This window comes from Stenella coeruleoalba, assembly GCF_951394435.1.
Source record: "Stenella coeruleoalba genome assembly, chromosome: 11".
NCBI classification, from domain to species: Eukaryota; Metazoa; Chordata; class Mammalia; order Artiodactyla; family Delphinidae; genus Stenella; species Stenella coeruleoalba.
This window is the reverse complement of record NC_137157.1, coordinates 84,075,559-84,093,990: the sequence shown is the minus strand read 5'-3', so window position 1 is coordinate 84,093,990 and position 18,432 is coordinate 84,075,559. Positions and strand designations below refer to the sequence as shown.

Sequence of the window (18,432 nt, the reverse complement as noted above, 5' to 3'; positions counted from 1 at the left end):
TTTGTGCGAATACCATACTGTCTTGATTACTGTAGCTTTGTAGTATAGTCTGAAGTCAGGGAGCCTGATTCCTCCAGCTATGTTTTTCTTTCTTAAGGTTGCTTTGGCTATTCGGGGTCTTTTGTGTTTCCATACAAATTGTAAAATTTCTTGTTCTAGTTCTGTGAAAACTGCCATTGGTAATTTGATAGGGATTGCATTGAATCTGCAGATTGCTTTGGGTAGTAGAGTCATTTTCACAATATTGATTCTTCCAGTCCAGGAGCATGGTATATCTCTCCATCTGTTTATGTTATTTTTGATTTCTTTCATCAATGTTTTATAGTTTTCTGAGTACAGGTCTTTTGCTTCCTTAGGTAGATTTATTCTTAGGTATTTGATTCTTTTTTGTTGTGATGGTAAATGGGATTGTTTCCTTAATTTCTCTTTCTGATCTTTCATTGTTAGTGTATAGGAATACAAGAGATTTCTGTGCATTAATTTTGTATCCTGCAACCTTAAAATTCATTGATTAGTACTAGTAGTTTTCAGGTGGCATCTTTAGGATTTTCTATGTATAGTATCATGTCATCTGCAAACAGTGACAGTTTTAATTCTTCTTTTCCCATTTGTATTCCTTTTGTTTCTTTTTCTTCTCTGATTGCTGTGGCTACGACTTCCAATAGTATGTTGAATAATAGTGGCAAGAGTGGGCATCCTTGTCTTGTTCCTAATCTTAGAGGAAATGCTTTCAGTGTTTCACCATTGAGAATGATGTTTGCTGTGGGTTTGTCATATATGACTTTTATTATTTTGAGGTAGCTTCCCTCTATACCCACTTTCTGGAGAGTTTTTATCATAAATGGGTGTTGAATTTTGTCAAAAGCTTTTTCTGCATCTATTGAGATGATCATGTGGTTTTTATTCTTTAATTTGTTAATATGGTGTATCACATTGATTGTTTTGCATATATGGAGGAATCCTTACATCCCTGGGATAAATCCCACTTGATCATGGTGTATGATCCTTTAAATGTGTTGTTGGATTCTGTTTGCTAGTATTTTGTTGAGGATTTTTACGTCTATGTTCATCAGTGATTTTGGCCGGTAATCTTTTTTGTGTGTGTGATATCTTTGTCTGGTTTTGATATCAGGGTGATTATGGCCTCATAGAAGGAGTTTGGGAGTGTTCCTCCCTCCACAATTTTTTTTTTTTTTCCTCCGCAATTTTTTTTTTTTTGCAAGAGTTTGAGAAGGATGGGGTTAACTCTTCTCTAAATGTTTGATAAAATTCTCCTGTGAAACCATCTGGTCCTGGATTTATGTTTGCTGGAAGATTTTAAATTACAGTTTCAATTTAATTAACTGTGATTGGTCTGTTTATATTTTCTAATTCCTCCTGGTTCAGTCTTGGAAGTTTGTACTTTTCCAAGAATTCGATCATTTCTTTTGGGTTGTCCATTTTATTGGCATATAGTTGCTTGTAGTAGTCTCTTATGATCCTTTGTATTTCTGTGGTGTCAGTTGTAATCTCTCCTTTTTCATTTCTAATTTTATTGATTTGAGTCCTCTCTCCTTTTTTCTTGATGAGTCTGGCCAAAGGTTTATCAATTTTGTTTATCTTCTCAGGGAACCAGCTTTTAGTTTTATTGATCTTTGCTATTGTTTTCTTTGTTTCCATTTCATTTATTTCTGCTCTGATCTTTGTGGTTTCTTTCCTTCTACTAACTTTGGGTTTTGTTTGTTCTTCTTTTTCTACTTGCTTTAGGTGTAAGGTTAGATTGTTTATTTGAGATTTTTCTTGTTTTTTGTAGTGAGCTTGAATTGTTGTGAACTTCCCTCTTGGAACTGCTTTTGCTATGTCCCATAGGTATTAGATCGTTTTGTTTTCATTGTTATTTGTTTATAGGTATTTTTTGATTTCCTCTTTGATTTCTTCAGTGATCTTGGTTATTTAGCAGCACACTGTTTAGCCTCCGTGTGTTTGTGGCTTTTACTGTTTATTTCCTGTAATTGATTTCTAATCTCATAGCATTGTGTTCAGAAAAGATGCTCGATACGATTTCAGTTTTCTTACATTTTCCAAGGCTTGATTTGTGACCCAAGGTGTGATCTATTCTGGAGAATGTACTGTGTGCACTTGAGAAGAAAGTGTACTTCTGCCTTCGGGTGGAATGTCCTAAAAATATCAATTAAGTCTATCTAGTCTGTTGTGTCATTTAAAGCTTGTGTTTCCTTATTTATTTTCTGTCTGGATGATCTTTCTATTGGTGTGTAGTGAGGTATTAGAGTCCCCCACTATTATTGTGTTACTGTCGATTTTTCCTTTTATGACTGTTAGCATTTGCCTTATACATTGAGGTGCTTCTATGTTGGGTGCATAAATATTTATAATTGTTATGTTTTCTTCTTGGATTGATCCCTTGATCATTATGTAGTGTCCTTCTTTATCTCTTGTAACTGTCTTTATTTTAAGGTCTATTTTATCTGATATGAGTATTGCTACTCCACCTTTCTTGTGGTTTCTATTTGCATGGAATATCTTTTTCCATCCTCTCACTTTCAGTCTGTATGTGTCCCTAGGTCTGAAGGGGGTTTATTGTAGACGGCATATATACGAGTCTTGTTTTTGTATCCGTTCAGCCAGTCTGTGTCTTGGTTGGAGCATTTAATCCATTTACATTCAAGGTGATTATCAATATATATGTTCCTATTACCATTTTCTTAGTTGATTTGGGTTTGTTTTTGTGGGTCTTTTTCTTCTTTTGTGTTTCCCGCTTAGAGAAATTACGAGGATTCGCTTGTATGTTATTTGTTACTTTTCCCTTGCTGCTTTTAATATTTTTTCTTTGTATTTAATTTTTGATAGTTTGATTAATATGTGTCTCGGCATGTTTCTCTTTGGATTTATCCTATATGGGACTCTCTGTGCTTCCTGGACTTGATTGACTATTTCCTTTCCCATGTTAGGGATGTTTTTGATTATAATCTCTTCAAATATTTTCTCAGACCCTTTCTTTTTATCTTCTTCTTATGGGACCCCTATAATTTGAATGTTGGTCCGTTTAATATTGTCCCAGATGTCTCTGAGACTGTCCTCAATTCTTTCTGTTCTTTTTTCTTTATTCTGCTCCCTGGCAGTTATCTCCATCATTTTATCATCCAGCTCACTTATCTGTTCCTCTGCCTCAAGTAATTCTGCTATTGATTCCTTCTAGAGTATTTTTAATTTCAGTTATTATGTTGTTCATCACTGTTTCTTTGCTCTTCAGTTCTCCTAGATCCTTGTTAAATGTTTTATTTTCTCCATTTTATTTCCGAGATTTTGGATCATCTTTACTACCATTACTCTGAATTTTTTTCAGGTAGCTTGCTTATTTCATCTTCATTTATTTGGTGTCGTAGATTTTTGCTTTGCTCCTTCTTCTGTAACTTTTCTTTTTTTCTTGCGGTACGCGGGCCTCTCACTGCTGTGGCCTCTCCCCTTGTGGAGCAAAGGCTCCAGATGCGCAGGCTCAGCGGCCATGGCCCACGGGCCCAGCCGCTCTGTGGCATGTGGGATCTTCCCGGATCGGGGCACGAACCCGTGTCCCCTGCATCGGCAGGTGGGCTCTCAACCACTGTGCCACCAGGGAAGCCCCATACTTAGTTTTTTAATTGGATTATTTAGTTCTTTTACATTTAATGTAACTACTTATATGGTTGAGTTTTTCACTGTACCATCATACTTTTTTTTCCTCTTTGACACATCTTTTATATTCCTGTTTTTCACCTTTATTTTTTCTTCTTTCTGTGTGTTCCAAATCTCAGAGGAACTCACAGTAAATATGGAGTGGCAAATATAATTAAGAAATTACAGTACATTGTTTTTGTTTTTGGCTCTGCTGTGCAACATGTGGGATCTTAGTTTCTCGACCAGGGATTGAACCTGTGCCCCCTGCGTTAGGACTGTGGAGTCTTAACCACAGGACCGCCAGGGAAGTTCCTACAGTGCATTTTAGTAATGCTATATATAGGTCACTAGCAAGCACTGAGAAGTATTTATGTCTTATCTGAGTTTAGGAATTGTCTCCTGGAGGTTATAACTCCTGTGTTGGAATTTTGAAGGAAGTTAGAAGTTAGTGAGGCGAAGGAAAAGAAGGGTGAATTTGTCAGGTAGATCACTAGATAACTTGGGAGGTATTGTGGAACTTGTACACCCTAAGGAACTTAAACTTTATCCTCTAAACAGTGTGGAGTCAGTTGAAGATTGCCAGTCATCATGTTCATGTTTGTATTTTAGATGGATTATTTTGGTGGCAGTTAGTGAGTGAATTTTTTTGGAAGGTGGGAAGGTGGTTAAACTGGCATAAGAGAGACCAATGAGGTTATTAAAATACTGCAGATAGGAGATTGACAAGGGGATGGAGAAACAGGAGTGGATTTAAGAATTACCTAGGAAGAAAATATTTTATGTGGGGGATGGAGAGTGAGGGGTCAAGGTGACTGAAATGTGCCTGAGTGAATGGAAGATTAAAATGAATTGGTACCATTAAATGATTTATCTCTGGTTTTAAGCAATTTTATTATGAGGTGCCTTGGTGTAGTTTTCTTCATGTTTCTTTGGCTTGGGCTTGTTGAGCTTCTTGGATCTTGAGTTTATAGGTTTTCATCAAATTTGGAAAACTTTTGACTGTCATTTCTTTAAAAATGTTTCTGTTCTCTTTTTCCCTTTCTTTGAGGACTCAAATTTTATATGTAGTCTCTCAGCTAATGGATGCTCTTCTCTCTCTCTCTTTGATAATTCATGTTTCCCTCTGTATTTTGTTTTGCATAGTTTCTATTCCTATGTCTTCAAATTTGCTAAATTGTTTTTTCTACTACCTAACCTAGTGTTAAATCCCATCTAAGTGTGTTTTCCCTTCAGACATCTTGAGAAGTTTAATTTGGGTCTTTTTTATGTCTTCAGTGACTCTGCTTAATTTTTTGTTGTAAGAATACAACACACTTTTTTCTTGGAATACAGTTTTAACACCTGCTAATTCTAACATCTGTGTCAGTTCTGGTTGGTTTCAATTAATTGACCCCCCTCTCACCCTCCATTGTGGGTTGTATTTTTCTGCCCTTTTTGCATGCCTGATAATCTTTTTCTTTTTGGCCGCCTCACCCAGCTTGTGAGATCTTAGTTCCCCGAGCAGGGACTGAAACTGCGCCCTTGGCAATGAGAGCGCAGAGTCCTAACTGCTGGACCGCCAGGGATTTCCCCATGCCGAATAATCTTTAATTGGATATTAGACATTGTGAATTTTACCTTGTTAGGCACTCGATAGTTTTTGTAGTTCTTTGGGAATAGTTTGCATCTTTGGGTCTTGCTTTCAAGGTTTGCTAGGTGGTACCAGTGCAGCAGCATACAATCTAGGGTTAATCTATAACATAGATGTTGTCTTAATTATTAACTTTTATGATCTCATCATGAATTATTTTTCTGTCTTGTGTTCAAATTTAAATATGTAGTTATCTACATATTTGATAAGAGCTTAGTTTGTGTCAGGAACTGTTGTGCTTTTGTGTATATTAAGTCATTCTCATAAAAACCTATAAAGCAGATTCTAATGTGCTGATATTAAACATGAGATGAATGAAGCACATACAGGTAAGTGACTTGCCTAAAGTCACTCAGCTTACAGATGACACAGCTAGAGTTTATAGTCAAGCAGTGTTGCTCTGTAGCTCATCCTCTGAACTGGTATTATCTTAAATGCTTGACAAACAGTGCAGGATAAACCATGTGAAAAGGAGCTCCATGAGATTTGTAGTAGTTTTGTCCCCCCTCCATTGAGGTGGAATTTTATATTTCTAGTATATATCTAGTATAGCACACATACCTAGCATATGCCTAGTATGTTTTTAAATGTGTGTTTCAGAAGGCTGAAGCACCTTGAATTAATTGTTGGTTTATATATGAGGTGGGAACCATCCAAGAGCAAAAAGCACTGTCCATACATCTTTAAAGTCAGAAATCTCCATCAAGAGATCATTAGGATAAGCCGAACAAATTGGGTTTATTACTCCTTCCTTAAGGAAGACTTATTCCATGGGGAATGGTGGGGCTCTCAGTATGTGGGTGTTAGAAAGGACTTCGTATAAGATTTGAATTTGGTGATTTGGGAGAGGGTTCAAGGAAGCAAGGCTTTCCTCTGGATTTGGGTGTTGTCAGGAAGGAAGTGGGGCAAGTCTACGACTGTGTGGGTAATTTATCTTACCTAGAGGACTGGAGGAATGAAGCAGGACCAAAGCTGTTCCTGGAAAAGGAATGGCAGTCCCTCACATTAGCCAGAATAGGGGAGTGCTTGGTCATTTTTGTGGTTTGGAAAAAATGCATAATTTTGTCTTTGTTCAGACATGATTACAGAGTGACTTTGTTTTTGTCTTGATGCATTATGGTCACAGAGTGGCCTCATCTGATATTGATGTTCTATGAAATTGCTTATGTTCAGCAGAATCTCCAGGCCTTGCTGTACGTGCCATGTCAGTTCCTAGCCCCTTTCGTTTTTCTCACTATTTTAATTTTTTCACATGTAAACTAGATTGATTACGGGAAAAAAAAAAGAAGTGAGAAAACATATATAAGCCAAACGAGAAAAGTTTAAACTACTTAGAGAGAAATAAGAAAACAGGAGACAAGATTTAAACTACCTAATATTTTATTGGCTATCTCTGCAGACATTTTTGTCCTTATTTATACATAAACTACTTTTGTAAATGAAGTTATTCATATATTTATTTTTTTGCTCCAGGGGTTTATTGTGACTATCATTTCATTGCAAATATGTGGCTGTTTTGTGCAACAGAGTATGTTAGGGTTAGTGTCATTGGAGTTGTGACTCTATGTTATACTTACAAATGTCTATATAGTATTCAATAATCTTATCCCGTAATGTCATCCATTTCTAGCCTTTTTAAGTGCATATGTCTTTGTATGTACGTTTCTGCATGTACACATAAATGTACAATATAGCGTGCACAATTAAAGAAATTTATTATTATAGGCAAGAGTGAAAGAATGAATTTGTTATAAGCTAGATCAAGAAGACAAGCTAGTGTTTAAGTATTAAGTCCTTACTATTTGTTAGGAGAATGTAGAAAACATAGATTTCACTCCTGGCTTTTGAGGAGTGTAGAATGTCTTTCATTACAAGCATTTCAGAATGTTAGCTTCTCAAACTTCATTACAATAATTGAAATACTTCATCTCTACATGACATGTGGAGGAGTTACAGAATAATATGTGTGAGTTGTTATGGCATTTTAATAGGAAACAACATGCTTTCAACATAGATTTTAATAAAATGATGGAATTTAGTTTAAGGACATATGCTTCTTGTCAGTGTCTCCCTACATACCATCTTTTTGAAATCTACGTGGAAAGCAAAGTTTGTATGTCTCTGCATACCCAAAAAACATAGATATTCAAAGGTGAATAAGGATACATAAATATTTTCTTTCAAATTTCAGCTTAAGATCTAAAGCCTTTTCAGATGTCATTTATCATTACAACAATCTTATCAAAACAGAAACGTTTACCTTCTTTCTCAGGCATTAGTTTAATGTGTATACATTTAAAACTTATTCTTTGTCCATTATTCCTGTTCTTTCCCAGTTGTCTTTGGAAAAATGTCCTTAATGCTTACTTTCACTTTTACCTTTTATCCCTTTATTCCACTGAGAGCCTCCAAAAGCTCTGAGTTATAATTGGGTAAATAGAAAATTAGTTTTAGTGTCAAAGTAGTGTAGAGGAAAATGAAAGCTACAATTTTGAATAGACTTAGAGAACTAATATTGCTAATCATCTGTTTACTTTTTAATATACCATTGTACTCAAATCTAAAAAGGACTTTAAGTACTTAAGACTCTTGAAGAGTCCTCAAACTCCCTTTTAGAAAATACCTGAGAAATCTCTATCTTCCTCTAATTAAGGTTGTGCTTCTTTTTTTTTTTTAGCTGTAGCATTCAAGTTTAAATTATTATAACCCGAATACTTAAAACAATTTTTTATACATATTATGTTAAGTAATCTTTGGAAATAACATTTAAAGTTGAGTTTTTTATAAATTGGAGATTTACCATAATATAAATTATGGTATATTATATTTGTATATTTAAACTTATGAACATTATTAAAGACTTTTTTATATCATATACTATGCTAGCAAGAGAGCCACTTTCCCTGTCTTCAGAGACTTTCCAATCTATTTAGATATAGGAGAGAGAACGTGTTTGTTGTACAACACAACATAGTAAACAGTGGTATTCTGTTTTGTTTAAATCTACAATTAAAATTATAGACATGTTAGGCAAAATTGTATTCAAAAGTTATATTAAGTAGATATTTTCTTTCAATTAGTATTTAATGATTTTCAAGTTATCTCCTATTCCTTCATTAAAAGTAAATAATTGTTTTTCCCCCATTTTTTCTTTTTTTTTGGGCAGCTTTTCACAGATGGAATCACAAACAAACTTATTGGCTGTTACGTGGGTAATACAATGGAGGATGTAGTCCTGGTGCGAATTTATGGCAATAAGACTGAGTTGTTAGTTGATCGAGATGAGGAAGTGAAGAGTTTCCGAGTGTTGCAGGCTCACGGCTGTGCACCACAACTCTACTGTACCTTCAATAATGGACTGTGCTATGAATTTATACAGGGAGAAGCATTGGATCCAAAGCATGTCTGCAACCCTGCCATTTTCAGGTACATTTCTTTTCCTAAATAATTTGTCCTTTTGAAAAATAAGAGTATTAAGTGCACTAAGGAAATGTTTTTTAAAACTGCCTTTTCTTTCTTTAGGCAACTATTTGGTTAATTTAGAAACTTTCTTTTGTTCGGGTTTTGTTTTATTTTTGCTAAAGAAAAAACATTCCTTTTTTCTGAATTCTCATAGTTAACTCTTTGCAAAAGAAAGGACTGCGAGAGGTTTTGGATTAGCCTTTCGCAGAAGGTCAAGGCTTCTCAATTTTTTAAAGTAGTGCTTGAATCAAAGCATTACACATTTCTTATTACTAAGTTTCGTTACTCAGCTGCTCATAGCTTCAGAGTTCTTGCTTACTATGAGTCTTAATTCTGTTAACACGCCTTTGTTACTTTTTAAACTTAAAAATTATTTAATTCAAAGTATTATGTTTTCTATAAGAATAATGTCTTGCATATGCTTGATCATTTTTCTAAAATTGCTAAAATTTTCTTTTGGGCTTGATTTGAAAACAGCAAGTTCATTGATAGTTTAAATCAAAAGTGCTCAAACATTTCGGTCTCAAGACCCTTTTACAACTCTTAAAAGGTTATTGAGGACCCAAAGAGCTTTTGTTTATGTGAATTATATTTATCAGCGTTTACTATGTTAGAAATTAGAACACAAAGTTTTTAGAATGAAAGATTATCAAGTGCATGTCCTTTTAGCTGTCGGTCAACATGATGATATCATCACACCACTTCACGTAGCTTCTCAAAACTGTACTGTACACTTGTTAGAAAATGAGAGTGAAAAAGGTAAATAATACTTTATGAAAATAGTTTTAACCTCACAAACTTCCTGAAAGGGTCTTGAACCATAGATCAAAGTTCACAGTATTCTCTTGCTTTGGCTTCTTCAGACATAGCTACTTGCCTATATTATGATTATAATAAAGAGTATCTACTTTGAATATAAAAGGCATTGGAATGTATTTATGTTTAATGTAGTCTAGGGGAGGAAAAATGATTCAGTCAGCTGCTCTACTAGTAATTTACAGTCTGACAGATAATAACCTTGGGGAAAAAATAAGGTAAATAGTATACACAGAGGAACAGAAAAGGTTTTCAAAAAAAGTACAAATAATTTACTGTGGTATAGTTGGGAAATTAGGCAGTGTTTAACTGAGGTAACATTTGAATTGGATTTTAAAGGATGAGGCAGAGCATGGAGGAGTCTGAGGGAGATGATAGGTGAAGACGAATAGCATCAAGCTAATGCTTAACTAGTAATTCAACTTATGGAAGTTTATCATGATATTTTTAATTTGAACTTTTGTGTAGCAATCAAGTATTGCAGAGATCTTCAAAATTTTTTTAATTCAAATTAAGGTGTTTAGGAATTTTCTTATCAAGTATTTCTCTAAAACTTGCCTCTTGCTGGAAATACTGGCTGAAGTATAATTAAAGCCACTCAGCAACAGACATAATGGGAGAAATGCAATTTAAAATGAGTTATTGCTCACTTATCAAGAAGCATAACTAAAAAACACCAACTTCCAGTGCTGAGGGTATTGTAGTGGAACTGATACACTGTGAGTTGCAAGTAAAATTGGTAATGTTGTCTTTCGGAAATTAATAGGACATTATATAGTAAGTCATGAAAGAAAGTCATATGCTTGATTGTGTCATAACAACTCATATTGTCTGAAACATACAAGATGTCTGATGCAGGACTAAGAGGAAAAATATCAGCTTACTAGTTGAACTGTGGCTACAATAAGGAAATAATTTGCTTATGTGAAAACTCAAAGGGAGTTTGTAAAAAAGAAATAAATTCTGTTGGGATGGTAGGATTAGGGATTTTTTTTCCCCAGTTTCAAAAAAATGCCTGTTATTATAATTTTTAAAAAGCTTCCAAGAGAGGAGCAATTAGTGAGTATTAGTGGGTGTTTGAGGAGATTCTCTGCAGCCTTGAGATTTTCAAACATTTGGCTTTATTGAGTATAGAATTTAAAGTAGCATTTGCCTTGATGTTAGTGCAGTAAAACCTTATCTTACTGAGACTAGGTAGAAGGACCAATCTATGATAGTGAAAATCAGAAATCTTAGTTTTTTATTACCTAGTTTTTTCTCTGTTGTACATAAAATTTACTAATAGAAAACAATTGAATTGCTCTAATACAGTTCTTTTTAAGAACTGTATTCTTTCTTATGACCATTTAATTTAGTTAACATTTTTTATTTTTAATTGTGATAAAATACACATAACAAAATTTCCCATCTTAATCATTTTTTAAGTATACAGTTCCATAGTGTTAAGTACATTCACATTGCTGTGCAGCCAGTCTCCACAGTTCTTTTCGTCTTGCAAAACTAAAATTTTATATCCATTGAACAACAACTTCCCATTCTCCCCTACCCCCAGCCTTGGCAACGATCTTACTTTCTGTCTGCATGAATTTGACTGCTCTAGGTACCTTATGTAAGTGGAATCATACCTTTTTGTCTTTTTGTGACTGGCTTATTTCACTTAGCATAATGTCTTCAGGGTTCATCCACGTTGTAGCGTGTCAGAATTTCCTTCCTTTTTAAGGCTGAGTAATATTCCATTTTATATGTAGGCCATGTTTTGTTTACTCATTAATCCATGGATGGACATTTGGGTCACTTCTGTTGATACTTTTTCACTGTTGTGAATAATACTGTTATGAACATGGGTGTGCAAATATCTTTTTGAGACCCTGTTTTCAATTCCTTTGGGTATATAATCAGAAGTGGAATTGCTGGATCATATGGTCATTCTATTTTTAATATTTTTAGGAACTGCCTTACTGTTTCCCATAGTGGCTGCACCAATTTACATTCCCACCAACAGTGCACAAGGGTTCCAGTTTCTCCAAGTCCTTGCCAACACTTATTATTTTGTTTTTTTGATAGTAGCCATCCTAATTGCAAGGAGGTGGTATCTCATTGTGGTTTTGATTTCTATTTCCCTAATGATTAGTCACGTTTAGCGTCTTTTCTTAATGCTTCTCGGCCATTTGTGTATCTTCTTGGGGGAAATGTCATTTCAAGTCCTCTTCCAATTTTCTAATGGGACTTTTTTTTTGTTGTCTAGATGTAAGAGTACTTTATGTATTCTGGATATTAACTCCTTATCACATATATGACTTCAAATACTTAATTCCATGGGTTGCCTTTTCACTCTGTTGATTTTGTCCGTTGATGCACAGTTCTAAATTTTGATGTATGTAGTCCAGTTTATCTGTTTTTACTTTTATTGTCTGTGCTATTGGTGTCATATCCAAGAAATTGTTACCAAGTTCTGTGTCATGAAGCTTTTCTCCTATGTTTTCTTCTAAGGGTTTTATAGTTTTTTTAGCTCTTACATTTAGATTTTTGATCCACTTTGAGTTAATTTTTATGTATGATTTAAGGAAAGGATTAAGGAACGTCTTTCTTTTACATGTGGATATCCTGTTTTTCCAGCACCAGCTGTGGAAAAGACTGTCCTTTGCCATTGAATGGTTTTGGCATCCTTATTGAAAATCATTTGATCATAAATTGGAGGGTTTATTTTGGAGCTGTCTATTCCATTTGTCTGTATGTCTGAGGCTATGCAAGTGCTGCTCTGTTCTGATAACTGTAGCTTTGTAATAAGTTTTGAAATCAGGAAGTGTGAGACTTCCAACTTTATTCTTCTTTCTCCAGCTTGTTTTAGCTATCTGGGGTTCCTTAAAATTACATTTGAATTTTAGGGTGGATTTTTTTCTGTTTATGCAAAAAATGATGTTGGGATTTTGATAGGGATTGTATTGAATTTAAAGATCACTTTGGGTAGTATTGACATCTTAGCAATGTTAAGTCTTCCAGTCCACAAACATGGAATGTCTTTCCATTTATTTCTGTATTTAATTTTTTTCAGGAACATTTTGTAGTTTTAAGTATAGAAATCTTTTACCTCATTGGTTAACTTTATTCCTAAGTATTTTATTCTTTTTGTTGCTATTGTAAATGGAATTGTTTTCTTAATTTCCTTTTTGGATTGTTCATCAATAATGTAGAACTGCAGTGTATTTTATGTGTTGATTTTGTGTTCTGCAACTTTGGTGAATTCATTTACTAGTAAAAACCATAAATTTTCCTAACAAAGCCATCCTTCACAAATTGCGTGTTTTGTTCAACACCAATTTATCAAAAATTTTAGATGAGTATGGAACTTGTAAGTAGGACTTATTTAATTTTAAAAATCTCTTAGCAAAGCCTAGTTTTTAAGTATGTAGCTGCTATGCTTGCAGTTGAACTATACTTGTTATTTCCACGAGGATATTTGTATAATAGATTTTCTTCCTTTCCTTGTTAATTTTGCTACAGAAAAGATACACTGGTAGTTCTGAGACCTGTAGAAATTGACTTGAATCCTAGATTTTGCAAAAAAGGCTTATTATACAAGATGTCTTGTTAAAGGACAGGCAGTATTTCAAATGGATGGTCATTTTGTTTTTCTGTAGCTAGGCATTAATTTTGGCACAGTTCTTATTATATGAGATTTTTAAAAATCCAGGATAAATTTTAATCCACCAGAGAAAAACTCTAATAGTGGTAGAATCCTATGGTAAGTTTCTAAATGTATCCTGAGTCTGTTGCCAAGATGATGATTCTTATTCATCAGATATCTGTTAAGTACCTCCTTTTAGTGCTGAATGCTAGGATAGAAGAATAAGGCATGGTCTTTGCCCCTTGTATGATAACTTAGTGATAGTATTTATCAGTAGTATTGATAAAGCAATGTCAACTATACTATTATTATTTGCTGCTATTTTTTTTAATTACATAGGAAAATGTTACAAAACATTTTAAACACTCTTCTGAATATATTTTTACCTATTATGTAAGCATGATGTTATCATTTAACATTAACTTTGTCCCTTATATAATCGAATTCTATTTTAACAGTGCACCTGTAGATAAGGTAAATATCTATAGTTTACTTTAGAAGATATTAATCATTAGCTCTTAAGTTTTGGTATAGTTTTTTTGCAAATATTAATTTTGCTATTGTATGGTGATTGTTAATAATTTAGTTTGTTTTCCATTTGAGTAGGTTTATATCATGTTATGCAGAAATGTTTTTAAAATTGCATATAAAATAATTTTTATAATTTCACTTGTAATTTCAGAAATTTGTTCAAAGGAGAATATATTTGATAATTTTTGATAAAAATCAAATTTGGAAAATTTGCCTTTCACTCCATAGTTTATATATATTTAACATTTCTATTAAACCTAGTAGGAAATTGGTATGAAATGGGAAGTTAGTCTACAGGATCTTTGTATATGAATATGAATGTGAAATTCCTGTTGTCATTATTGAACTTAAATCTCCAAATTGAGTAAATGTTTATGTAAATTTTTTTCTGGTATTCAGGGGCATATCACGTCAGATTTGAAGGAGAGCTTTAAGATTACGCCAGTAATTTGATTTTCCTTGTAAGAAATCTGAGACTCAGAGAAATGAAATGATTTGCTTAAGTTTAGACTTAAAATACAAGGGAAAAGTCAGAAGAAAACCCAACTAATTCTGTGCAGTGTTACTGCAGTATATTATAGTGGAAAGGCCTTGGCCTTTGCATCATATGATCAGTTCAAATCCTGGCTCAGCTCCACTTAGCCACCTTTCTGCCAAAAGAGTCAAGACAATCAAAATTAGTAGGTGCTTTTTCTTGTAGCAGCTATTCATGTTCAACAGATTCCATTAACGTGTAAGAACCCCTTGGAGTTGTGGCCATTTTGAAGTATTTACCTTAGAATTGTCATTCCAGTCACTCCTAGCTAAATAACTTATATTTGGACAACTTCTGAGACTGCATTTTGTGTTTTGCAAATCAGGGTCTCATACAAACTCTGGGGTAAAACTATAAAAAATAGGCATTATTATTTATTTTTAAAACAGCAAATAAAATTTTCTGGTATTAAATACCTGTTCTAATATGTGACCCTTCTTCTGAATCACTGGTCTCATTTGTTGAGTAAACATTTCTAGGTCATAATGTTCTGTTGATATAGATTGCCCCTTGAGTTTTATGTAACATGGATTACGTTTCTTCAGGCCTTTTGTTCCAATTCCCCTCCTTAAAGTTTTAAAACCAGGTTTTAGTGGCTTCAAATAGATATGTGTCACACACACATACACATCTATGTATGTATATGTGTGTTTGCATGTATATATGTGTATATTTGTACTCTCCTTTGTTTTGATTTTATTATCACTTTTATTATCATGAAGGTTCCTGATGCTTAAAGTACTACATGTTCATTTGGGCCTAGCTTTTTATGCAAATACTGTATGAGAGGTTGATATGAAAATAGATTTTTTTCCTATATTCTTGTAGAGTATATGGTCTTGGGGAAGATCATTTAAGCAATAATTATTTAATTTATATAAAAATGTTTATTTGGTAATTTCAGAGGTATGGACCAAAACACACATACCTAAAAAGATCACAGATTTTAATATTTTGGTAATGCATTAGGATTCTTTTTTTCCCCCCAAAATAAGATTTATTCTTCACATGGTTGCATACTCAATTATATTTTATTCTCAAATCCGCCAAATTTTCCATTTTAGACAAGAATGCAGTGCCTTAAAGGTGAAAGATATTCTCAGATATATCTATGTCTCTCCTTTCACATAACTTCAGCATCCATAGAATCCTAACTTAATCATCAAAATAAAGGCCGAAAGCAAATTTTACTCAATTACAGTGAAACCTCATCATACTTATTTTCCACGGTAGAAAACAAGGAGAAAATATTGAATGCATCAGACACTACACTTGGCAGCAGTTTTAGGCTGAGGAGCTTGCTGAATGTGATCTACATGTAAACTTTAAGCTTCAGAATAACAATATAAGCAGGTTTCTCTTTAAAAATTTAGGTGGGTTAAAGAACAGCATTACAAATATTTTATTACTTATTTTAAATTCAGTAATAAAATCCAGTGGTACTCTGAAGACAAGAGAAACTCACCAATTTCTGTACCTGGGTACATGAGAGAATCAGTAGGGTAACAGCTAATTCAGTTACAGCTTTGGGTATCAAAGATTTGCAAGGGCTATGTCCTATAGACCTCTTTTCGTTGCATCAAGTACTGTCAGACCAATAGCAATTTTCTGCTCCTAATAGGCATTGAGCATTTTCCCCTACTGTGAAATATTTTTTAGATCATCAAACATCAAATGAGATGTGGTCAGCTGAATTACAGTCATCCAAACTGAAAGATGAAGAATATTAGTCAATCTATTGGTTCTTTAATGCTGTGTCCTTTCAAACAAAACATCAAATATTTCTTGTAGTAGAACTGAAACTCACTTGCAGTAATGCCTAAACACTTCTGAGATGCATTAGGACTTATTGAGAATAATAATTTGAAAATTCAGACTGACTCAAAGAAGGAGGAATTTGTCGATTCATATATCTGAGAATACTAAGTTCAAGCATGGGTGGATCCAGGGGCTCTAATAGTGCCATTAGGAATATCACTGTCTGTTTTGTTGTGTTACCTTTTTTATTCTGGCAGACTTTTCTAAGGAGTGACAATTATGATTCTTAGCAGTTACAGGTTTATCTAATCAATTTGCAGTGTGGGGAGTGTGTCCCTCCTTTTCTGATCGCCTCAACCAAAGTCAGTAGCTTCAACCAAAGTCTTGGAATCAAACCTTTTTGGCCTAGCTTGGGTAATATGCCCTGAACCGATCACTCTGGCCTGAAGGATGGAATGCTCTGGGCAAGTCTGTGTCATCTCTTTGCTCCTAAAGTTAGTGGTGCCGGTGGGATAGGGAGTTAGGATTGAGATGAGCTCTGACTGAACCAAAAGTGAACTAAAAGTGAGGGGGATGGAAGTTTCTCCAAAGGAAAGTCAGGACTCTTATTAAATAATAAAACTAGATAGATGAGAATATTCACTGTAGTATAAAAATATAATAAAAGTGTGTTATTTAATCACAGATTGGTGAAGGATTACTACAATGCTAGATTCCCTGTGTACTTAGTTAAGTGGTTTTTGTGTATTAGTCATCTGGGAAGCTTTTAAAATATCTTGACGCCATGGCTGCACCCCAAACCAATTAATTTCTCGGGGTAATACCCAGGCCTCTGTATTATTTTCTTTCTTTCTTTTTTTTTTTAAGTTTCCAAAGATTGATTTTAGTACATAGCCAAGCTAATGTTTGTTCAGAGACCTTGTTAACACAGTTATAGGAATTAACTCACTGAACCTATTTATCTGCCCGCTTACCTTTTTACTTTAGTCCCTTTTGCCCTTTAACCTCAGTGACTTCAGAAGCAGAATTGGAGCATTATATTAGTGCCTCTCAAATTATACAGTGAATTAGGATCACCTGGAAATCTTGTTTAAAATGCAGTGCTGGGGCCTACCCATAGAGATTATCCGAGGTGGAACCTTAGAAATTCCTAAGTGGTGCTATGTTGTAGGTCCTAGGACTGTACTTTGAGGAACGTTACATTAGATTGTTAGCATCTTGAAAATTTGCCAGTTTGAAGTTCTTTTATTTGTAGATTATTGTTAAGTCATGTTTCTACCTACTATTCTATGGACTATGTGGTAATTTAGTTCTTATTTCTATTTGGTATGCTTATTCCTCCATTAGCATTTGCTGTACTAGGTTCTGCAGATACAAAGATGGTGTGGACACAAATATACTACACAGCTTCAAACTATTTTGTTGTTATATCAATATTGATTCTGACATCATAAAATCCTAACGTTTATTCAGAGTATTGTTAACAACACACAGAAATTAACTCATAAAACCTATTTATCTGCGCATTTACCTTTTTACTTTAGCCCCTTTTGCCCTTTAACTTCAGTGACTTCAAAAGCTCAAAATTAAAATGACTCAGTGTAATTTAAATGCATCAGTGATTAATATCTAATACGTGCCTTGAAATCATTTATAGTCGTGTATTGTTCTGCTGGTCACAAACATTGTATATTCAAAATAGGCTGCCTATATCCAGACACTCAGTCCCTTTTGGACACAATATTTAATTACTGTATTAATTTTAGGTGTTTTTCCTACTTATGCTTTAAACATTTGTTTGCCTCTCCTTGTGAGAGTTGACTTGCCATATTATTTTGAATCTTGTATATGGTAAAAATAAATCATGTTATAAGATAAAGGCACCCTAGTTATTTTAGTTTACCTATGAGTAGATATGAACTGTATGGTTCTTAACACTTTCTTTTTTATGCTGTTTTGTTTTTAAACAGGCTTATAGCACGTCAGCTTGCTAAAATCCATGCTATTCATGCACACAATGGCTGGATTCCCAAATCTAACCTATGGCTGAAGATGGGAAAATATTTCTCTCTCATTCCCACAGGATTTGCAGATGAAGATATTAATAAAAGGTAAAATTACTTTTACATTTTAAATTATGTTTTACATTGCTTTGCTCATATATTGGGTTTCAAAGATAACTGTAAGGTTTTTGTGTATAAAATCTGGTTTGGTTTATCTCTTTGCATTTAAGTAAAATAAGCATTAATTCATTTGACTCTCAAAAGGCACTACAGAAATTTCCTTCCCTTCCTACAGCTGACTCAAAAAAAAAAGAAGAAAAATAATCAACCCCTATAAAAGTGGGGAAGTGGTGAGCCAAGAAACAAATATGGAGTGTTTATTTGGCAGTAAACATAATATAAAGATTACTATGAATGGGTA

General features: G+C 33.9%; 1 protein-coding gene across 1 annotated transcript in view; it reads left to right on the top strand.

The window, feature by feature from the left end:
* The window catches only part of ETNK1 (ethanolamine kinase 1), a 69,243-nt gene that overhangs the window by 15,325 nt on the left and 35,486 nt on the right, over positions 1 to 18,432 (top strand). The window contains exons 2-3 of the mRNA XM_079938500.1: positions 8,448 to 8,707; positions 17,979 to 18,119. Of these exons, the coding sequence (XP_079794626.1) occupies positions 8,448 to 8,707; positions 17,979 to 18,119 (401 nt within the window). The remainder of the gene's footprint in view (positions 1 to 8,447; positions 8,708 to 17,978; positions 18,120 to 18,432) is intronic.